At 34.3% G+C, this 22,854-nt stretch overlaps 3 protein-coding genes across 4 annotated transcripts; all 3 read right to left on the bottom strand.

Annotated features, from left to right (window-relative positions):
* Positions 1 to 1,914: 1,914 nt before the first annotated feature.
* Positions 1,915 to 6,218, bottom strand: LOC102622007 (casein kinase 1-like protein 2). Its single transcript, XM_006465935.4, has 14 exons — positions 5,822 to 6,218; positions 5,697 to 5,737; positions 4,917 to 4,986; positions 4,651 to 4,799; positions 4,469 to 4,564; positions 4,308 to 4,378; positions 4,092 to 4,153; positions 3,948 to 4,011; positions 3,777 to 3,861; positions 3,560 to 3,686; positions 3,332 to 3,411; positions 3,174 to 3,237; positions 2,914 to 3,056; positions 1,915 to 2,618 (listed from the first exon to the last, which is right to left on the bottom strand). Exons 1-14 carry the CDS (start codon positions 5,895 to 5,897, stop codon positions 2,322 to 2,324), a joined length of 1,425 nt encoding a protein of 474 aa, XP_006465998.2. The 5' UTR covers positions 5,898 to 6,218; the 3' UTR covers positions 1,915 to 2,321.
* Positions 6,219 to 6,745: 527 nt separating this feature from the next.
* On the bottom strand, positions 6,746 to 13,052 carry LOC102622310 (probable phospholipid-transporting ATPase 4). Of its 2 annotated transcripts, none has more exons than XM_006465936.4 (11): positions 12,787 to 13,052; positions 10,270 to 12,169; positions 10,058 to 10,168; positions 9,543 to 9,819; positions 9,368 to 9,456; positions 9,147 to 9,234; positions 8,833 to 9,069; positions 8,558 to 8,683; positions 8,085 to 8,183; positions 7,755 to 7,946; positions 6,746 to 7,670 (listed from the first exon to the last, which is right to left on the bottom strand). In XM_006465936.4, exons 2-11 carry the CDS (start codon positions 12,045 to 12,047, stop codon positions 6,999 to 7,001), a joined length of 3,669 nt encoding a protein of 1,222 aa, XP_006465999.2. In that variant the 5' UTR covers positions 12,048 to 12,169; positions 12,787 to 13,052; the 3' UTR covers positions 6,746 to 6,998. The 2 variants fall into 2 exon arrangements, with proteins under 2 accessions (XP_006465999.2, XP_006466000.2); XM_006465937.4 differs by having other exon boundaries at positions 8,833 to 9,042; positions 12,787 to 13,051.
* Positions 13,053 to 20,121: 7,069 nt separating this feature from the next.
* Positions 20,122 to 22,659, bottom strand: LOC102622793 (coatomer subunit zeta-2-like). Its single transcript, XM_006465938.4, has 6 exons — positions 22,433 to 22,659; positions 21,527 to 21,686; positions 21,197 to 21,344; positions 21,043 to 21,120; positions 20,829 to 20,913; positions 20,122 to 20,535 (listed from the first exon to the last, which is right to left on the bottom strand). Exons 1-6 carry the CDS (start codon positions 22,454 to 22,456, stop codon positions 20,476 to 20,478), a joined length of 555 nt encoding a protein of 184 aa, XP_006466001.2. The 5' UTR covers positions 22,457 to 22,659; the 3' UTR covers positions 20,122 to 20,475.
* Positions 22,660 to 22,854: the final 195 nt, after the last annotated feature.

Genomic DNA, 22,854 nt, shown 5'->3' with positions numbered 1-22,854 from the left:
ATAGTTAAAAAGGCTCAAGACACCCATCTTGTGATGCTCCCAACAAATCTTAAATATTGCAAGCAAAAGTTCACAACACACCACCACCACCACCACCGCCACCTTTACTAAGTGATTTCAAATCTCCATTTTTCTCCTCTATTTTCTCACTCATTCTTGAATCTCTTTCTTTTCTTTTCTTTTCTTGGATTCAAATGGAGAATTATAGATCCAAATCATGCAAAATTGATAGCTTTTATGATGGCAAGGCAACAGCGCCGACAAGCATGCAGGATTTGCGATGTTTCAGTGCAAATTATGCCACCCCAACACAGCCAAACGATCAACAGCTAGGAAAGAAGAGTAAGTCGAAGAAAAGCAAAAGCACTTTTGGGTCAGTATCAAAGAGCTGGAGCTTCAATGATCCTGAGCTGCAGAGGAAAAAGAGAGTTGCCAGTTACAAAGTCTACACCGTTGAAGGCAAAATGAAAGGGTCTCTGAGGAAAAGCTTAAAGTGGGTCAAGAACACATACACTCAAATTGTCCATGGATGGCAATGATCAAATGGTGAAATGGGTATCTCTTTCGTTTTTTCTTCCACTTTTTCTGATCTCAGTTTCACATAAAAGTTACATGTGTCTGAGTTATGTTACAATATTATAACTTTATTTTTTTATTTTTCGTCTTTATGTTCTTTGGGATCTGAAGAGTCAAATGTATGCAGCTTAGACTTGGATTTAGCATATTCTGTGCCTCAATTATATAAAGCCAGAGTGTTCAAGATCTATGATAGTTATGGCGTAACTTCTTCTGCCACTGCATGTTCTGATATCCTACAGAAGAAAGTGTTGATAGATTTGTGCTTGATCCAAGTTCTGCTCATGCAAGAACACGTCTTTTGTATTTTTGGTGTGATATGAGCTTAAAGAAATTTTCACTCAAAATCTCACAGCAGGACTATTTTGACTTTGCAACTATTTATAATTTTATATAGGGTATTGGGGAATTGAATAAGTTGGCTGTGAAAATTATTGATTGGGATTGCAGCAAAAATTTTTGTAGAATCAGTTTATGAGTTATGACGCTTGAAGAATAATTTAACAAATTTTTAATTGGACTAAAACTGTCAAACGAAGACTTTTTGGTTGGTCAAAGAAATTTTGTAGAATCAGTCTGTGTCATATGTACTGTACATATGACAGAACATGGCACATATACATTGATGGATTCAGATTTCTTCCAAGTTCCATCCAATGTTCACCAAGAAAGCCAAATGTATGTTGTCCACGACAACACAAGAAAGCTGCCTATACCTGATGCTTCAGTCTTCTTGCATGGATATAATCCCAAGTAAAATAGTGCAAAAATAAAAACAAAAACCTCCTTCATTCTGATAAGAACTGGGATCCAAATCATAAATCTCTTGCACTGCCTGGGAGAGAATTCAAAATTCGAAGCATTAGTTCTTGTAACAAGCAAACGCTGCGGAAAACTTTGTCAATACAGAATCACTTTCTGAAATCAGTTTGCTACCAGGCCTTTGGCAGTGTTACCGGGAAGGTAAATCGATTTCAAAAGCTCAACTAGACGGTCGAGGTTTTGATACGGTACCAAGATTTGAGTTTTGACAAATAACGTACAAGTTATGAGCCTAGGTTCAAAACTTTAGGATCTTCTGTGCACCAAACTTTAAATAAAACGTACAAGTTTTTCATCCCCCGGTGTGAGAAATGAGATTCTCGTATCTGTACTAACATCCACAACAAGCATAACACAGCTTCTATAGTAACCAAACCCCATGCAAGATTGACAGGAAGCCCGGGTTAAGCTTTCTTTCAAGAAATAGAAACTATGCAGAGAACATCAATTCAAGTTTCTAGAGACTCAGAGATTTTGTCTGCAAAAATAAGTAGTTATAGCACAACAAAAGAGAGATGCTTACAAATAGAAGGTCTGGCCTTTCTTGTTATGATGATTGATCATGACAATTGCCTAGTCAAAATTTTACAAGTCACTATATGGTCTTCAGCTACAAACACAGTTGCAATTGACATACAGGACGCGGAACTTTTGACACTAGTAGTAGTGACAGTGTCATTTAACTCAAACTGTAAACTTGGTAGCAGCCTTAATTAAACCTAGGTATTTAGACAAAAGCATTTGACCTAGGTGGTTTTCTTTGATTACCTCTTCTTTATTGAGTACTTACAGTGCTAATTTCCATCTTGCACTTTGCACTATGACTCCCTAAAACACATTCCACAAACAACACGATGCTCCACTCCATAGGAGTGATAAAGTGTAGCGTTACAGAATTTACAGTGGAAGAGATTTGGAATCTGCTAATGGTGTACCCTTTCATTGTTATTGAAATGCAGGCTCTCGATGCCTCTAAGAGTGGACTCAAAGTTCTTGATGTTTGATGTGCTCCTGCCAGAAGTTGTATGCCGGTTTTCTGATGATACAACAGGTGAACTTCTTTGCCCACTAGAAATCTTTTGAAATGCTCCTGGGCTTGCATCTGTGGTGCGAGGACGGGAGGGATCAGTGTCACTCCCAACCACAGCTGCTTCACGACTGTTAGGTACAGCAACTCGCCTTGATGATCCACTTGATCGCAATAGGTTATAACTAGACATCTGCACAAGTCCAAGAATGAGAATAGTCCAATTCAGAGAGGAGAACAACGAGATGAAAATAAAGGACGGGAAAAAAAAGTCTAATATGAGCAGCAGCACCCGGGTTGATTTGCATGAGTTTGAATTCAGAAAGACACATTCACATTCACCAATTATCCAGACAAAGTTGGGAAAACACTATAACAGGTTCAGGAGGCATGACATGCATTTAGGTTAAAGCTAGAATCCCAATTCTCGCATGGAAACAGACCAAGTAAGAACATAACAAGGAAGTCCTATCATCAAAAGTACTAACCATGGCATCTTTAGAAAATGCTGGATCATTTGCCATTGGACTCTTTTGTTTGGACAAGTTTGCAGAATTTCCAAGTGGTCCAGAATTCCTCCTGCGAGAGGGATCTGCTGATGACCAACCAGTATGTCTACCTTCTTCAGCACCTGCAGTAGAAATTCACGCAACATTATACACAAAGTCGTAACACATTTACAATACAGTTTAGAAGGGAAGATCCTGGAATAAAACAAAAGCAGGAAGAAGAAAGAAGCATAACTAACCCGATTGCCTATCAACATTAGCAGCAGCAGGAGGCATGCCACTATTTGGTCCAGCTCCAGGACCCTATATAAGAAAATTAAAATATATAAACAATCATTGATTTTCTACAGGGCTGGAAGTGCAAGCAAATATAGATAACTATGATATTTCAACTTACAATTGCACGGGCAGGAGTAGAAACTTGTGACTGCTGATACTTCAAAATTGTCCAATCAAACACATAATCAAACTGGAAACCTGAAGCGAGAAGGTAAACATACAAATTGAAAATGTGATACAGTTGATTCATTAAAGACAAATTTGAAATTCCTTGTAGAACCAACTCTCATAATTCTCAGGCTAGTATACAATCTTAAAACAACCTAACAAATGGCAAAGTTCAAACCTTCACGTATAAAAAGGTCACGGAAGAGTCTTTTCAAATAAGCATAATCTGGTTTATCATCAAATCGCAGTGACCGGCAGTAATGAAAATAGGATGCAAATTCTGTAGGATAACCTCGACATAAGGCCTGACAAGCAGTGATATACCAATGAGTTTTGAAAGCTGAAAACAGAACATTAGAATGAACATAGTATTTCATTCTAAGACATGGGATTACCTCAATTGAAGTTGACACTTTCTTTTCACTGATCTTCTCATACTTCTGCTTCTTAGTTCCTGCTTTCAATCCTTGCCATGGAAGACTACAGAGACATAGGTTCAAAACCAAAAAAATACCAAGCAACTACAAAATTAATCTGAGAACACAAAGGTCAGCAGGAGTATTGACCTTCCTCTTAAAAAATACATAAGAACATATCCAAGCGATTCCAAATCGTCCCTGCGGCTTTGTTCTGTGAAGAAAAAGATTTGACAATCAGTTGCCAGATGCAAACATAAGGTAAAAAAGAAAATAACCAAGAAATAGACATACCAATGCCAAGGTGAGTATTCATGCTCGCATATCTTGCGGTTCCAGTCAAATTCTTATTCTCTCTGCAGCATACAAATCATGTCTCCGTTCAGTAAGTAACAGTTTCTTGAAAGGAATCTGAACTTTTAATGCAGCTTTAACACAATAAAGGGTGCCCCTTCAACCATTAAAACTGCAAGAATTCATCTGCTGAAATAGTGGGTAAAAAAGACTAACCTATAAGGTATATGCTGATGTGTTGCAGTGTCTCTATACCTCTTAGCCAAGCCAAAGTCAATGATATAGACCTGTTTCCATGAAAACATCCATAGAAACAAATCAAAATAGAAGACAAAAACAAAGATCGCAATAAAACGGAGTTTCGTATCACTCAAGACCTGATTTGCACGCCTCCCTAAACCCATTAGGAAGTTATCTGGCTTGATATCCCGATGTAGAAATGACTTAGAATGAACAAATTCGACTCTATTGATCTGAAAGAACAAGATAGTTGTCAGAATATAACCAAATGCAAAGAAAAAAATATAGCAAAAACACGCATAAACCGAACAAATAGTACCATCTGATCTGCGAGCATAAGGACAGTCTTCAGTGACAGTTTCCTACTGCAGAAGTTAAATAAATCTTCAAGGCTAGGCCCCAACAAATCTATTACGAGGACATTATAGTCACCTTCAACACCAAACCATCTCAGATTTGGAATTCCAGCTGCCATTGATGGCAACAGTAGGTAACAAGCAGTGAAATCAAGCTAATCAGTACACGATGCAACTTTAAAAAGAAAATGAAAGTAAATGTAACAAGGACAAAAGGAAAGGTAACTACTTCCGCCTTGTAATATTTTATACAACTTCGCTTCATACTGCAGCTGAGGGTGCTTTGTTTTAACATTCTCCTATGAAAGAAAATACTATCAGACTTAATGAATTTGGGAACAAGCAATATCATCAAGAAGGAAAAATACTAGAACAGAAAGAAAACTAATACAGTTAAATCGGATAACAAAACAAAGAAGAAAAGATAGTGAAAATTTTATTTATCAACAATGAAGTTCTGCAAGCACAAACTGCCTTCAACATTTGAACCCAAAATCATTGAAGTCACTGTTAGGACATGGTAGGTGAATCCCTCAACTAAATCTCATAAGATACATAACAGATTATTGTTGACAAGTGTGACTACCACGCTGGCTTAACTTTACACAAAACCTGGATTAATCTTGCATCAATTTTAACTTAAGAAAACTCCAAAATAAGCAAAGGTCATTGGCAGAACTAAAAAAACCCCTTTTTCCGCCCTCAAAGGATTGCGGTAACAAATTAAAGCAAGCTTAAATTTCATTCTCAATCTCTTAAAGCAAGCTTAAATTTTCCTAATACATAATCATTCATCAACTCACTCTCACTCACTCACTATCGCATTCTTCGTCCATCATTCAACAAAAAAAAAAAAACAATATTTACCCTCAAAACCCAAACAACAACAAAATTAATAACTACTAGCAAACTAACATAACAAAAAAAAAGGTCAATTTTTAGCTGATATTCAAGCAAACAATTACTACCATATAATTTCTTACAAAATACACAAATTCAATACACTCACAAGCTTAATTGCAACTTCCTCATTAGTCTGAATATTAGTACCTGCCCCCAAAAAAAAATTAATTAACAAGGGGAAAAAAAAGTAATTAACGGTAAAAAAATACTAAACTAGTGAAAAATACAAACCTAGATAGATCTCTCCAAAGGACCCGCTACCGATCTTTCGACCCAACCGAAACTTGTTTCCAACACGCGGTTCCATAATTAAAACAAAAAATTAAATATGAAAAAAACAATTTGAAAACCCCAGAAAAACTAAAACCCAAAACAAAAAGGCAAAAGCTTTTGTACAAAATCCGATCGTACAAAACGAACTGAGAATTTCGATCACCGAATTGGAGAAGCCCCCATGAAGATCGGAGGTAAAAGAGAGTTTGGGGACATGGGCGGAATCAAAAAGAAAACTTTCTCTCTCTGACTAGAGAGAGAGAGAGAGAGAGATGAGAAAGCATTCGTTGTTTGGTGGTGGTGTCGTTGAAATTAGATTGTGGGCTTTTTGCCGCTTTGATCCAATCGAAGACTAAAGGGCTGTGATTGTCTTTTCTTTATGAAACGACGGCGTTTAGGCTTTCTACCGCCCGGATAACGCTGAGCTTTTGGGATATTCCCCCTTGAGGGTTTGCTCACATATTGGCTATTACTTTTGTCTTCATTGACCGTTTATTAGGTATTAACTAAATTGAATACGAAGTTTCACCCAACAGATATATCTCTTTGCCTTGCATATTGTTAAGATCAGAATCATATGATATTACCAACACATATAGTTGGTTAAACATAGTGGAATTGTCGGCTAATATCACCAGCGTAATGTAAACAATTTTGAAAAAAATGTTGCATCAAGATCCAAGGCAACGACCAAAACCCAATAACATCATTGGGTGTTGGACTGGAAGGAACTTTGGTTTGGTAGTCTCCATTACTTTTAAGAGATCATATTTGAAACAATCTGAGGACTTCGAGAATTCTCAGTAAATGCTTTGTTTTGACCTCCATTTTGATATAGAAATGGTCCGGGGTTGAGCTGTTGAAGTTTTGAAGACCAGAGCAGATGGCAAATATAAACTCTCTTCACAAGGTGTAACTATCTCATCAGTCAATATAAATAGTGTTACACTTACATACAAAGACATCAGCTCCATGGCCTTTTGTTGTGCAATGCATAAGCTTTGACCAACCCCGCGTGAACAGATAATAAACAATATTAAGAAAATGAATTGGAGAGGGGCGGCGAGGTAAAACTGTAAACGGCCAAAAACCCTAGAGACTTTTACTAAAGGAAACTGAAAAATCATAGGCATTGTTATGATGGGGACAATACATTTTGCAAAGCTAAAGAGGAGGTCTTCCTATGTAATCTTACTTTCAACTGTCTCATTTTTGCTTCCACCCTTGCTGTGAACCCAATCTTGGTTTCTTGCCTCGCCTTCGATCTTTCCCTGGTCCACATGTGTCGATCCTCAACATCTTTCTTGTAGTACTTGATTTCTTGAATAACATGATGATCCATGGGTTTGAAACATCTTTGATAGGCTACGTAGGTGAAGTAAAGGAGATTACAAGCAACAGTTACCACTATGGTGGCTAACCAAAACATCGGTGCAGGAGCAAGGGCTTCAACGAGAATATGGTGAGCATACCCAGATGTAGAGGGAGACGTCATTCCAAAAAGTAAGAGAAACACATACCAAGCTGCAATGCTGCCCCAGATAAACAAGTGTTGGATCCATGTGAAATGGCTTATTGTGAGAGCAATCTGAACGTTAACAACCCAGATGATGGAAGTGAACATTGTAGCACCCACGACGGCCATGTCAGCAGTCTGGCCTCCAGCACGAAAAGCTTGGTCATGGAAAATGGCCATAATGAGGGTGAAAATGGTGACAGAGGAATAGATTCCATTGCCAATCCAACCAAATATTCTGTACCAATCAAAAAACAAATTTCTCGGCCCTTGCTGATACAGAGCAGGGAACTGTAGAAGATATAAAACTGTTACAATCTAGCCAAGAGAGAAACGGACAAAATACTTCAAATGGGGTTCATCAGCGGGACGTACCTGTAAGCAGATCTCAGAGGAAACATCTTGTTCAAAAACCCCAAGTGAAATGACAGGCAATGCAGTAAGAACAACATTAAAGGATAGCATATACCAGTCATTATAAACAGATTGCCCAGAAAAGCTCGCAAATGCCTCAAAGTAGAAGAGGGTGAGACCGAATGCAATATTTTTGTAGAAAAAATAGCAAATCTGATTCCAAAACATCAAGGTTAGAAAAATGAATTAGAGACCAAGAAGATACGTGCAACGTATATGGAAATAGAAAATGCATGAATGTGAAACCTTAAGTTGGGAAATCCCTTAAGTTGGGAAATCCTTGATTATTACCATCTGAGCAATCCTCTTGTAGCACCAGTGTCCATGGACTACCAGGAGTCTTTCCAAAAATCGAAACTGTGCAATAGAGAAGTCACTAGCCATCACAGCCTACAAAATGTTGCAAATTTAGCAATTTTCAGACTGCAGTCCGCAATGTCAAAAGCAAAAACTTGGATGCACTTTCTCATATCATGTCCTGACAAGACAATCTAGAAAATAATTATGAACTTCAGACATTATGTCCAAGAAATTCAAACATTAGTGACGTCATCAATTAGTATTCAAAGTACACTGATTTCTGACATTCCTACAGCTCCTGAAATTTGGTTGCTGCTATGATATTTAGACTGTATGAAAAAGCAGAGTTTAGAATTTTAAAGAAGAGAGAGATAGAGAAACGTAAGAAAGAACCTTATTACCGTTTCTATAGAATCATCAAAACAAAAGAAAAAAAAAAAAAACCAATTAGATCAGGTGCCTACCTGCATACCTTCCACCCCACTGATGCCAATACCAATGTCAGCTTCTTGAATCATTCCAACATCATTTGCACCATCACCAATTGCCAAGGTGGTTTTACCAGTGCCTTCTTTCACTAACCTTGTTACCTGGTGCCAAAAGTTGAACAAATGAAAACAAGACCTAGCAAGAATGTATGAAGAAGATCTTGTCTGTTGCCTAAATACAAGAGAAGCTAATAACTAAAAGCAGTAAAAGGCAATTTTGGAAGAGTGAAGTAACTGATGAGAAACAGTACCAGTGCCTTCTGCTTGGGAGACACACGACAGCATATGACAGATGCGCACTCAACAGCTAATCCCAAAAAATGATGCTTCATATCATCCTCCAAAGCGTAGGCCAGTGTTTTTCCCTCAATTATTAATGCATATGCTGCATGTGGATCTCTCTCTAGCTTGATCATCTGTGATGCATTGGTGATTTGCATCAAAATGTTGTCCTTCACCGCCTGTTTAGAAACGAAACACAGCAAAGACTAACATCAAATGGAATCAATTTCCTGCAAAATGAAAATGATATACTTTTTTCTAAAAATTATACATATAGAATTACCTCTTTGGCAGCTTTTCCTACTGAATCTGAGTTCAATGCTGTTATACATATCTGCTTCATGCCTTGTCGAAGCAAACTGCATGCAAATCTGCATCATGCCGGAAAATATTTCATTATATTCGTTTCATAGTCCAGAAAGATGCCTAGTTTCAGGTAACAGATTCTAATAAAATGTGTTATAGACTAAGAAGAGCCTGATAGTTTTAACTTAAGAAACAAACCCTATGTTGATTGCAGTTTCCATCTTATCTCCAGTCAAGACCCAGATCTTGAGACCAGCTTGTGCAAGTTTATCTATGCACTGGGGCACCTAATGAAATTATGGATAAAATTAGGTTGAAACCAAACAAAAGGAGAATATACTGATCATAGCTATAGGGCAAAGATAAAATATACCCCTTTCTGCAATTTGTCCTCCACAGCAGTAGCACCAACAAGGATCAAGTCTTTCTCCATCATATCCGACACATGCTCAAGCGTTGCCTCTCTGTCAGCCCCAATAGAAGATTTGGCCTTTTGAAACTCACTGTTCCAGGCAGAATACTCAGATTCATCAAGCTGTTTGTAAGCAAGTGCCAATGTACGCAATCCAGCTTCTCCATATTCATTCAAAAGCTTTGTAGTAGCTTCTTCATACATTCTTCCATTCTTTGATAGCCGGTCAAAAATGATGCTGCACATTCCAAGCAAAGGAATCATGCATGGTGAGGCACAAAGACAGGGTTGCTTAAGTCATCAAACAGTATAGCTAACAGTGGACCATCTGTGTGCCCACCAAAAATCAATGAAGCAATTTGAACACCCACAAACAGCAGATGTAAGCTGACTGAAGATTCTATGCATGTTATCATATCAATGGTCCAGGCCTCTAACTGGGAGTCAAAAAGTTAAAAAGTAATGGCGAGGCTAACCTGTCGGCACCTTTGCATAAGAGAAGTATCTGCCCATCCTCATCCCGAACAATCACACTCATTCGCTTTCTTTTGCTGGTAAAATCCAATAGATTGAGAATTTTGAACTCTCTGCAAAATTTCCAAAAGACGAACCAGTTAGACACTCAGAATTTGAGGGAAATTAGTAGGGGAAAAGAGTTCATACATGGAAAATCCATTCATATCCTCACCTTTCAACCGGTTGTCCTTTAGAAGGATATCTTTCACGGATAAACACACTTGATTGAGTCCTTCTATAAAACTCAAAACCAAATTCCCTGGCAGCAACGAGAAAAGCCCCTTCATCAGGTGACTCTGCTTCATATGTCAAATTGCCAGTCTCTTCATTCAGCTCAGGAATAGCAGTGTGACAAATTGCTAAAATTCGGAAAAACAACAACAAGGTATCTACATTAGGTTCTTTCAACCAGTTTCCATCCATAAGCCGGCTATCCTCAAAGTTAAAACCCTTTATCCGACGCTTAAAATCGTTTCCATCATTAGAAGTGATGACCGTCTCCAATTCGATTTCTGATCCACTATTTTTATGCTTTGCATTGGCACTCTCCCTATTCTGCTCCTCAAGGTCAATAGCCATCTGTTTTGCTGCAGCAAGTTCAACTTCACTAGGGCTCACACCATATGCAGTTCCTGCAACGGAACACTTCAAAAAGTCCATCTGATTGCAGGTCAAAGTGCCTGTTTTATCAGAGAGGATGGTATCTACTTGGCCCAACTCCTCGTTCAGATTTGATGTTCTCGCTTGCGCAGGAATCCCACTTTCATCATCATACATACTTATGTCTTGGTTAATGAAGATCGCTTGCAAAAACTTCACAATCTCAATTGAAACATAAAGTGAGATAGGAATTAAATATCCATAAAGAATGAGAGCAGTAACCAGATGGGCCAGCCCAGGCACAAGGGGCTTTCCAGGATTAAAGTACACATCAGTTTCCTTGGGTTTTAGGTACCACCACTGTGGCGTTTGGTAATTTATCTTCACAGCAAAGCCTATTGAGCTGATTAACGATATTAGCACAAGAATAGCAAAAAGGATGAATATTATCTTATCCATTTTTTTCTCAATTCCGCTCCTTTTTGAAGGAGAGGTTGTTGCATTCTGCATAACTTTGCTATCATGACCAGTGAATATCACAGAGCCATAGACATGAGCAGTATTCCTGAGCTTAGAATCTCTGAGAAGGATCTGACTAGGATCAATTGCATAAAGCTCACGATCGTACTCAATATTTCCAACAAAAGTGTAAAGACTCGGGTTAGGATTTTCACACTTTACTGTTCCTGTGAATTCCTTGAAAGCCTCGTCTTCATTTAAAGGTGAAGTTGCCTCCATTGCCCTTTTCACCTTCAAATTTGTCTCACCATCTAAGTTCATAGTCTCCACATAACAAATTCCATCCTCATAACTTGATGACAAGAAAAGTAAATCAGCTGGAAAAAATTGATCCTTCTCTACTTTCACTATATCTCCAACCTGAATCTTCTCCCATGGCTTGTAACTAAAAACACCATTCCCAACATGAACACTTACTTTCCGGGCATTGACCTCTTTATCCTGCATAAATCTACGCCAATCTTCTAAAGCTTCCTTTGCCATGCTTACCCCTACAACAATTGCCAAGGGAAGAAGCATACTTACAGGAGAGAATGGCGAAAGTGGTGTCACTGAAAGAAGCGCAGCAATAAGGAAGTAAATATTGGCAACTCGATTGAATTGCTCAAAGAGTGCCTTGGGAAAATATGAGAAAAAATTGTACTTTGTGGTTGATATATAATTGGTGCAATACTTCAAGGGTCTTTTCTTGTGCATATGAGGTTGATTGCAATATATAACTCTGGGGCACCCCTGTACTGACCCCTCAGTTTCATTGACATGCGGCCTGAGGCAAGCAAACGTATAGAGCTGGCTCCTTCTGAGTTTTGCCCTAATCCTGCCTCTTGTCATGACTTAAAATTCAAGCTCAAAAGGAGTTATCTTAGGCACACAACCATCAAATAAGAACCCCCAACCTTGCTTTCGGCCTTATATTAATGGTGCCCCGCGAGTACAATTTCTTCCCTTAAGACCTAATTACACAGGACCATAATGAAAAAGATCAATATGTATAATAAATTGCTACACTTAACGAAATCAGATTAAAGGTCAAATAGCTGCATTGATAAAACATTATATCATGCAAAGCCAACATCATAAAGACAAAAATCAAGTTCATACATTAAGAAGCACCAACATCCCATTTTAAGGGAAGACATTGATATCTTTCTTGAATAATTCCACGTGCTCATATTTCTATATTCTGTACTGTGTTTAAAAAAGGGGAAAAAAAGTAGAAAATTACAACAGAATTACCCAAAAATGAAAATAAATTCGACACATTCAATTATAACCAAAACTTTTAATGCAAGACAAAATTCAAAATTTACAGCTCAAATCACAAACCCAGTTCCATATCCTTCAAAAATCCAATGCACTCCACAAAACCAGAGAAATAAAAATAAAAACACAAGATAGTGACACAATGCCAGCTGAAAAAAAAATGAAAGAAAAAATCTCTTCAATCATTGCAACTCCAGATTCCTCGAACTACAAATACCCACCAATTGAAAAAGACAAAACACAACAAAATCAACCCACAAAAAATATTAAAAAAATTAACAAAAAGGAGTTTTTTATAAGATGGTACCTGCAATCAGGAGGCTGGTTCATCCTCAAAACAAAAGATTAAAGACACCCATTTTGCCAAAACTCTCAGAAAGGGAGATGGTGGGTTGCAGATCAAGAGAAGGTCTCAAATTTGAACGAAACGTATTCTCTTTTTTTTTTTTTTCAAATTGTTTTTCTTTTTCTTTTAGTCTTCAAAGAAGAGAGAAGAGAGAGAAGGGACAGGGTTTTGGACCCCTTTCTCTCTCCTACTGGAAAAACAAAACCAATACCAGGAATTTCCGGGGGTCCTTCTCTTCATTTATTTATTATTTATTATATTTTTACACTCATTTTTCTCATTGGATTTTTTTTTTCCACTTAATTAATTAATTACCTGGAATATCAGAAACTCAATTAAATATTTTCGTTATTAGGAGGAAATGAGAACCAATGTGATTGAAAAAATAAAAATAACAATAAGTACGTGGCAAGTTCTTCAAACCTTAACTCATATTTACCCGCTCATGTTCTGTCTCTTTTTCACTTTTGCCAAAAATAGGATTATATTTGGATGCTTGAGATTTCGACAAGTGTACTCATACAACAGAAGTAGTTTTTTTTTTTTTTTGAATACTACAACAGAAGTAGTTACTGTCATTCTTTACAGATTTTACTTGGATTCTTTCTTTTTCTTTTTCTTTTTTTCCATTGAAAGGGTTTTTACTTGGATTCTAAGGTAGCGTTTACTTTTTGGATTAGATTGGTAATTCTGAGGAGTGGGAATCCTAGGATTGGGAGTGTGGAGTGGGAGTGAGAGTAGGTTGTTTACTTACACTGGAATGAAAGTATGGATTAGAGATCAGAATCTAATTTATGTGTTTACTTTGTCTTGGATTGGGAGTAAATAGTTTCAAATTACAATTTTATCCTTATTTAAAGAATTATAGTTTTTAATTACAAAACTAATAAAAAATATATTTAATGAATAATATTTATTTTATTATATTTGTAAATTTATTATAATTATTAATTTTAATACAAAATGAAACCTTATTTTATTTTATTTAATATAATTATATTAAATTTATTATTATATAAAATAATAATATAATATTATTTATTACAAAATTAATATTTTCTTAGAACAAACTATTTATTATTATTAATATTAAATAAATATAATACTATTATTTTTAAAATAAATATAATAATATTATTTTTAAAATAAATATAATAATATTACATTTATTAATTCTCTATTAATATAATAATATTATTTTAAAATAATTTTAACTTAGAATCAATGCAAATTATTATTTAGTTAAATATAATATTATTATTCAAATAAATATAATAATATTATTCAAATAAATATAATAATATTTATTTTATTTTATTAATTATAAAATATTAAATTAAATTAAATTAAAAAAAATAAAAGGGTAAAAAAGGGAGAGGTGGGAGTGGATTCCCACTCCCACTCCCCACTCCAAAAATGGGTGGGGCCCACGGAGTGGGATTCCCACTCCCTTCCCATTTAGAGGAAGTAAACGCTAGAGTGGGAGGAATCCACACTCCTCACTCCCACTCCAGCAAGTAAACACAACATAAAATCTAAATCCCTATTTCCCTCTTGGTTCTTTATATACAATTGTGTTGCAATAATCATTTATGAAACAGTTTTTCTATGTCCCAAGTAAAATTCATTTAAAATTATTTTTTTTTTCTTACAGAGCGTGCATATACTGATATCAAATTTATTAAAGAAATCTTTAATCTCAAAACTTAAGTTAATAGGTAATATTCTCTCATTTTATATAAATAATAGAATATTTGATTTCGAATAACTCGTGTGGGTCTAGAGAGATCAAACCAGAGTGCCAACAAAACAACTCTCCCTTATAAGAGTAATGATAGGTATCTTAAATTTTTTATCTCAAATGATGTGGTATTCATTAATTAGTTGATAACTCTTTACAAAAATCCAATGAATTAATTGTATTATCCCAAGAAATTAATTAATTAATTAATGCCTTAATTATTTGGGATAAAAAAAAATGAAATATATAGCACTACCCCTCTTATAATGTGAAACAAATCTAATTCTAAAGTCTGTTAGATCCCGGAGATCAAAACAGTAAGTTAAAAGTTGAATCGATTTTGTAAGTGAAAAAACATACACAAAACCTAATTTAGTACCATGTTAAGAAAATTACTTCATTTGAAAAGACTACTTCAACAACCAATTGATAAATGCCACATCATTTAAAATAGTTATTTGGGGAAAAAAAATTGAACATCTAGTATTACTCCTCTTATAATGTGAAACAAATCTAATTTTAAAATTTATTAGATTTCAAAGATCAAAACAGTGAGTTGAAAGTTGAAACAACTTTGTAAGCGGAAAATCGTACTCAAAACCTTCGCTTAATTTAGTACCATGTTAAGAAAATTACTTCGTTTAAAAGCTTTGCTTATGAAGGTAAAAAATTGAATAATAAAAGTTATTCTCAAATCCCTTAGCAAGAATAAGCAAAATAATCCCCTATCCATTGGAACATAATGCTAGAAGCAGGATTAAATTTATGGTATTTTCACCAGTAAATGCTGCACTGGATAACAGATATGCAGATCTGTTCCCAGAATATATCTGCACAGGGAGAGCATGTTTTGATGGTCAATTTTGTACAACATATATATATATATATATATATATATGGTTAGAAATGTAATCAAATCACACGGTTGTGATCGCACTGATGGTTTATTAAGAAGGCCGACGTGGATCCCAAGTTGAGGCCTGCCATTCACCACCAGACGGATTAATCTAGGCACAGCCATTTTTTATTTTTTTAATCAATGATTCAATTTTTATTAAATAATTTTCACTTTTTTTGTTTTTCCAATTTTTATATAGTTGGCAGATTACCAACAATGTCGTGTGGATGTAAGGTCGTCTGAGGACGGCAAAAAATTTTTCTTTCTCATTGATTCGTTGTGGCGCAAATTTTTGTTCCATTAATTTCTACCAAAACATCATAAATTAATTAATTTAATAAATGCTTTTTATTTTTCTATTTGGATTATTTATTATATCAAGGTGGCCTTGGCAGCGTCTCAAGAGTACTGCCTAGAAATTGATTACAAAAATAAGCTTTTCAGATTGTACATGCTTTATCCATTCTTGAAACTTGTTGCTAAAGTCATGGATTCTATCAATTAAAGGAGAATTTCTTTATATAATTTGATTAATATCAAATGATCTGGAGATTATTCATAATATTTCGACTACATAAGAATTCATTATTTGAAAGCAAAAAAAAAAAAAAAAAATGTACTTTCTTAATTGGCAAGAGTCAAGAGGATCAAATGATCTCCTCATAATAATAATAATTATTATTATTATCTTAAATATCTACATTATAAAATATTGAGCTATGATAAAATACTCGACGGGCGACATGCCCAATAATGATTGAAATTTAAAATTGCAATTAGTTCATGGGTGCACGCCACGACCATCACGTCTTGTACCAAAATCAAATATTAAAATTGAATATTATTATAATTATACTAAATTAAATATTTATTGTTGTTGCATGTCTACAATGTCCTTGTAATTAATTTATGTAGTGGGTTGCCGGTTTCTTTCGGGAGACCAAATCAATTATGGGTTTAAATAGAGAATTTGGATTAAGACGATGACTTAAAGTTAAGGGAAAAGGTTGGCAACAATCAATAATTAATTCATTTCTTTTCATTTGATTGACGTACGTTGCCCAATATTGCCTCATCAATTTCCCTATTGTCTAATTTGTCTTTATTAAATTTTATGCAGCATGCAGTGCAGCGACTTAATATTTTCACTATTTTTAATTGTTAGAAATTTTGATGAATAACTATAATAATAATAATAATAATAATAATAATAATGAGACTTAATTAAAAGGGTCGGTAGCAGCACGAACAGCAAATGACAATTGTTCGTGGAACATTCCAAACTCTTTAACATTATCAAATGTTTTTAGGTGAACATATTTTTGTGAATCACCACTGGCTAATTAAGGAGTAGTCATCGGGGTTTTAAATAGTTTGTTTTGTGATGCATTTGTTGATTGATAATTCCTTTTTATATTGGGATTTTTTGTGATTATCGTGTCTATTGGCGACGGCTAGAAACCGACCCTACAATGATTCTTTCGTGTTTTCCTAGCAAGAAAGTATATAGTGCAGCGATAATGCTAACTAATTATTGAGTATGTGACGTGCAATTTAATTTAATTTAATTTAATTATCCTTTACATCTTTTTAAAATAAATGAACACATGACATGATATTATTTGTTCGTTATATAATTGATATATATTACTTTTAATGTGTTTAAAAATTTATTATTCGAAACGGTTCCTTTTCAGTCTCGTTAGGCTCTGTTTGATAACATCTTTTCAAATAGTACTTATTTGAATAGAGTTTTTATTCAAAACATTTCAGTTGTTTAGTTGTCAATGATAACTTTTATTAAAAATTATAAAATTAATTTAATAGATTATTTTTTTAAGTTATGTTATTAAAAAAAATCATTAAATAAGTCCAAGATATTTTATAATTTTTACATTTGATAAAAGCATTTCAACCTTTATTTCGAAAATCTTAAAAATTGAGTGTTTGTTAATAGACGTAAAATAATTTATTTAACCTTCAAAAATTGTATTAAAAACTAATTAAATAACAACAAAAATTTTAATAATAATTTATAAAATTAAATAATCACTTATAATAATTATGAGATAAGCAACCGGTTAGCGTGTGCGCGTTTGATGATTGAATTCTCCACTACTCAGGAAACAAGCAAAGCAATGCATTTTGAAGCACCCTTTTTTGTCAACTTGCATGGACGCGTCGGTCGTTGTGGAAATTCATGCTTAGTTACCGCCATGATCGTAGGATTTGAATTTGAACATGAACCTACGTGAAAAAAAGATAAAAGAAAAGGCATTGAAAGATCCTTTTTATAATTCATTTTTAATATTCTCAACGTTTTTTTTTAAAGTCCTGAAACGTAAATATAGCCATTAAGCTAAAATAAAATTTGTTTAGCGGCACTAGAAATTTTGGTCCAGGGCATTATACAATGATATATGGTATTTAAAGATTAAAGTTGAAAGAAGATGTATGGATTATTGTCTAATGAATCATAAGTAACATAGGCCAAAATAAATAAGCATGATTTGAAGATCTAATTTATAAAGAACCATAATCTTTCTTGTCTATAATATAATTTAAAAAAAATTTTAGGTCGTCATAGAAAGCATGTCGTCGTTATTCTTAGGGCCATTTGAGATTGTTTTTTAAATACTCGAAAGTAATTTTGAAACGTTAGTTTTGATGTTTGTTAAATTCTTTTAAAATCACTCTAACTTACAATAATCTTGATAAATAAGATGGTGTAGATTTTTAAAATTTAATTTTGAGAATAAGTTTTATAATTAAAATAATTTCACATCTATTTATCCTTATTCAACAAGAAAATAAAATGAGAAATTTAAAGAGATTATTATTACTTTTATCAATAGTATTGAGATAATAGAATAAAAATAAAAATAATAAAATAAAATATTCATTTTAGTTATCAATTATTATAAATGTATAAATAAATTTTATTCAACATTACGTCATTTCAATCATTTATATTCTTATAGCAATTTAACAGTAGGATTGACAAAATACATATGATTGTTTAAAAACTAAAGCATCATCAAATTGGCCTTTAATATTTCCCACATTGATGATTTTTTGACAGTTTATTTGATAAAACATGGGTATCCTACTATCCTATACTTTTGTTAAAGAAAAGGTTAAAAAAATAAAAAGTGAGCTATAATCACGGGCAGAATAATATTACAGCTTGGGGGTTTATTTTTTTAAAAAAAAGTCTGAATTGAAATATATTCTATTTATATAGTACATAAAGTTAGATTAGATTTATAACTTTTGTGTTATGACCTATTTAATTTTGTTGTTTCTCAATTATAGCTCCCATAAGATAAAAACCTTAGTTCTACCCCTGGTTATATAAAAGTTCAATTTCGAAAAGTATGAACAATTTTAGATAAATTAATTTTACTTTCACAACAAATTACATGAACCAAATTTAAACAGAAGGAGAGGGAAATTCAAATGGGCATTTTTTAAAATTATTAATTTTTCCCAATGTCGCGCGGGACAGGCCAATCAGCAATGTGATAATCCTAAGCAGTGGTGGACCAACCACTGCTTTTTGACTACGAGGAGTCTTCTGATTCAAGTAACGCGTCTTGTGGACCGTCAGATTTGTTGACCTTTTCTTCATCACAGCAGTCTCTACACGTTCGAGCCACTTTGTCTTTGAGACTTTGACGTTCTAGAGTTTATGCGGGAGTTGATACAAGGGGAGGGCAAACTGGGGTTCGGACCGGGTTTGAATCAACCCGATCGGATTTTGAGTTAATCGGGTTATAAAAAATATACGAACTCAACTCAAATATGTGATCCGATCTAAATATATTTGGATTGGATCGGATCAAATTAAAGATTTATACTTGTTTTGGCTTTGATATATATATATTATTTTAGAATCGGATCGGGTCGTTGGGTTGCCCAAAATCCAACTTGATCAGGCTAGAGCCTTCATCCAAATCCAATCTGAACCTGAATTTATCGGATCGAATCGGGTCGAGTTATTTACCCACCCCTAGTTGATACTGTACGTGCGACCGTATCCAGCTCCAATGATTTTATTGGAATACTTGTGAATTTAGCAGTAATTAAAATCAAATCAAAATCATCTCTTAGATCGGGAGATAGGTCATCTCTCGATTATCGCCTAAGAAAAATAAAAATTTAATAAATTCGGTTTAACAAAATTACGGATCAAATATCAATTTTCTTTCAAGCAGTATCGAGATTATCTTTAGCAAATTGAAATTATTTATTTGTTTCTAAAAGCTTTTTTTGAGATCATAATTATTTTTTTGATAATAAAAATTATATATATTTTTTTAAAAACTCTTTTTGTTAAAGTATATTGTACGAATGGTTAAATAAAATATGCGATTAGGTGTTTTGAAGAAGGTTTATTTTGCATATTTGTGAACTGTTTTATATAAAACTGAATGTAAATTATATCTCAAAACTAACAAGACAGAATGTATCAAATTAAAAATGGATAGATTTTTTTGTCCATAAATTATTAAAATGCAAACATTTCACTAAATATTTCGTTCATATTTCAAATCTTTTAAATCCAATACTTTTGTCTTTTTAACATTTATTTATACAAAGAGGTATGTGTACGTAGAGTCCGATTACGGTAGTCTAAGGGTATTGAATCTCATAATTAAGTCAATAAATTAATTTCACCTTTACCCAATCCATGAGATACAACATCCAAATAAAAAGAGTGTTATGTAATACAAAAAAGGAAATGTGTCTGTATAGGACATGCATCTTTTATGAAAATTTTACTGGGTTAAATAGCCCACAGGCCCCGAGCAGCATAGCTATCCCCAAACAAAAGGGACCAAGCAAATGATGAGCTTAGCTACATGCTCATTTCAATGCTAGCTCTAAACGTCGTCTAGATCTTGATGCTTATTGTATGATTAGTTAAAAAAAACATTCAAATAGACAAAGAACAAAAAGAACGCCGAGTCAAATTTCTCTCTGTGCCCAGCCCCACACAGATTGTGTGTCATGTGAGAAGTGTTCTTGTCAAGTGCTCTCTTGCTGTTGCCAGTGCCTGAGATATAGTCTGCACTTCCAAAAAGAACATAGATGAGTGGCCCAGTTCCTAGGATTTGATTAAGTTAACACTTAAAAGTTACATAAAGCAAAAGTCTCGTACTCAAGATATCCCAAATTATTGGGTGATAAAGAGAATGTTAAAACGTTGGTGTTAGTGGGGTTAGTGCTGTTGGCTTGTGTGGCCTACACCAATGTATATAACCAGATCTTACTTTATGCAAAAGCATTAACGTTGGTTCATTAATTATATGTTGCTTATAGCCGAAGCAAACAGTGCATAAAGATAGATAAGTGCATCACCTGCTCAGCCAAAGGGGCCGCTCCATCCATGCTGTGGATTGCTACCTTTCCTGCTATCACACTGGGATCTGTTTCAAGTATTATCCTGCAGTGCACCAAAGTGAAGTGCGTGAATAAATAATGGGCTTTTGCGACATAAAAGACGGGAATCGGATACCCAATTGAGATGTTAAACCCAAAAGTTTTAAGCTGTTAGGTCCTGGGAAATAAATACCCTTGATCCACAATCTCATCGAGGCATAGGAAGATGAGATCCAGGTTCTCAAGGGCCTCTCTTTTGTCCACATTGTTCCTGCATTGTATTGAAAGGAAATGATGAATGGCTGAACTGAAGAAAGTAGCAGCAAGCAGAATCAGAAATAAAATACCTGAGGAGAAGTGTGACTGCATCAAAGAAGCCTTGAAGAACAGCGGCTAAGAGGAGTTCATTTTCATGATCACCTCCTGTAACAAAGAAGTGCAGGTCCTGAACAAACTTGTAGACAACAATGTTGTCCTGGAACATAACAATCTCAGCTGCATATGATCATAAGCAAGTCTTAGGATTGTTGTCTCGACAGCTAGTTCTGAAAGCGCAACAGATAATGTGCCGTGTATGCACGTACTTTTACTTGACAGCTAGTGATTATATTCCACAATATATGCGAATTAAATGCCACGACACCTTGATACAAAACAGGTTAGTTACCGAAGCATACCTTCCATTCGGGCATTCGTCCTCAAGGTCTTTGCAAACAAAGCTTTCTCGAAAGCTAATTTTGAATTGTTTGTTGGCCACTCATCAGAGAAATACTTGACTGCTACACGTTTCCCTTCAGAATCTAGAAGAAGAATGTTTTTCACCGAAGGGCAGCAATCCTATAAAATATTACAAACCACCGGAGTATTAGAATGCTACCAGCATTCAATCCTGTCATTTTGTCAGCCTTTGAAAAGCTTGAGAGCCAACAACCAAGCATAGATTATGCTTTTGAATTCATGCAAATGTACCTCACATGACATGTGTCTATTAATTATGAGTCATTTATGATCAGCAACACCCTTAATTGAATTTCTAAAACATGATAATCATAGTTTATCTAAACAAATACACACAAAAAAAAAAAAGATTCTCTCCCCCTTTTTTTAATAAGAAGAAGAAAATGTAGTTTGTGTTTTATTCAGATTAATAAAATCCCTCACATTTCAATGTTCTTTTTCTTTCCCCTTCATTTTCTCATCAAGAAAACAGAGCAAATAAAAACAGAGCATGTATGAACAGAGTAAACAGATCAGGAACATTTTAGATCAAATCTCAACAACACAACGACGGGTATAGAGTAATAATTTTTAACCCATGTTTGGTTGTGAAGATAATGTAATCCAGAATATTTCGTTTCATTTTTATCGGAGAAAGATCAATAAAATTTTTCAATATGTATCCTTTTCCCACAAATTCTCTGCAACCAAACAGAGTATATAAAAACAGAGAATCTTTATAGCAGATCACATACAGTACAGATATAAATTTTAGATTAAAAAGATCAAAAAAGAATTTAATGCTGCTGAATAATGGAATAAGAGTGGCTTTCAGTTATAGAGATGAGAATAAAAGAGAGCCTTACATCGGATGCTAAGATGTGAGCCATTTTTGTGGAATTATGATCGAGTGAGTGAGAAGAGTTTGTTGTTGTTGTTGAAGCAATTTATAAGTTCATGGTTAAAAAGGGCTTTTTGGTCACTAAGAAAAAATGACTTCCATGAGCGTTTTGGTATCAATAAATCATTTTCATTATATGATTGGTCATGTTTGTTGTGATTAGAATTTAAACAAAAATAAATGAAAATTCCTTTACCAGTTTGTATAAATTCACTCGCTCTTTAAGTGATTGTGAACCACCTATTTCGTTACTTATAATTAACAGAGGTTATTTGAATCTCTCTTATTAAATAAAGAATACTGGCACTCACTTGAAAGTTGAAACTTGTAAGCTTATGGTTATAAATTGCGAAAACGACTTGCCTCCCCTTAATGCCAATTGCACTA

The sequence above is a fragment of the Citrus sinensis genome, chromosome 7, assembly GCF_022201045.2.
Source record: "Citrus sinensis cultivar Valencia sweet orange chromosome 7, DVS_A1.0, whole genome shotgun sequence".
NCBI lineage: Eukaryota > Viridiplantae > Streptophyta > Magnoliopsida > Sapindales > Rutaceae > Citrus > Citrus sinensis.
The sequence above is the reverse complement of the archived record's forward strand: the minus strand, read 5'-3'. Positions and strand labels throughout refer to the sequence as shown.

What these genes read in the sequence shown, in the direction of transcription:
- LOC102622007 (XM_006465935.4), bottom strand. Translation starts at nt 5,897, where the DNA reads ATGGAACCGCGTGTTGGAAACAAGTTTCGGTTGGGTCGAAAGATCGGT. An exon ending in CTTTGGAGAGATCTATCTAG is followed by an intron (nt 5,738 to 5,821) that starts GTTTGTATTTTT and finishes TTTTGGGGGCAG; the next exon opens with GTACTAATATTCAGACTAAT. An exon ending in AAGTGTCAACTTCAATTGAG is followed by an intron (nt 3,687 to 3,776) that starts GTAATCCCATGT and finishes ACTGCTTGTCAG; the next exon opens with GCCTTATGTCGAGGTTATCC.
- LOC102622310 (XM_006465936.4), bottom strand. Translation starts at nt 12,047, where the DNA reads ATGACAAGAGGCAGGATTAGGGCAAAACTCAGAAGGAGCCAGCTCTAT. An exon ending in AAAGGACAACCGGTTGAAAG is followed by an intron (nt 10,169 to 10,269) that starts GTGAGGATATGA and finishes GAAATTTTGCAG; the next exon opens with AGAGTTCAAAATTCTCAATC. An exon ending in TAGGAAAAGCTGCCAAAGAG is followed by an intron (nt 9,070 to 9,146) that starts GTAATTCTATAT and finishes ATTTGATGTTAG; the next exon opens with TCTTTGCTGTGTTTCGTTTC.
- LOC102622793 (XM_006465938.4), bottom strand. Translation starts at nt 22,456, where the DNA reads ATGGCTCACATCTTAGCATCCGAT. An exon ending in CTCACATCTTAGCATCCGAT is followed by an intron (nt 21,687 to 22,432) that starts GTAAGGCTCTCT and finishes AATATTTTATAG; the next exon opens with GATTGCTGCCCTTCGGTGAA. An exon ending in GATGAGATTGTGGATCAAGG is followed by an intron (nt 20,914 to 21,042) that starts GTATTTATTTCC and finishes GGTGCACTGCAG; the next exon opens with GATAATACTTGAAACAGATC.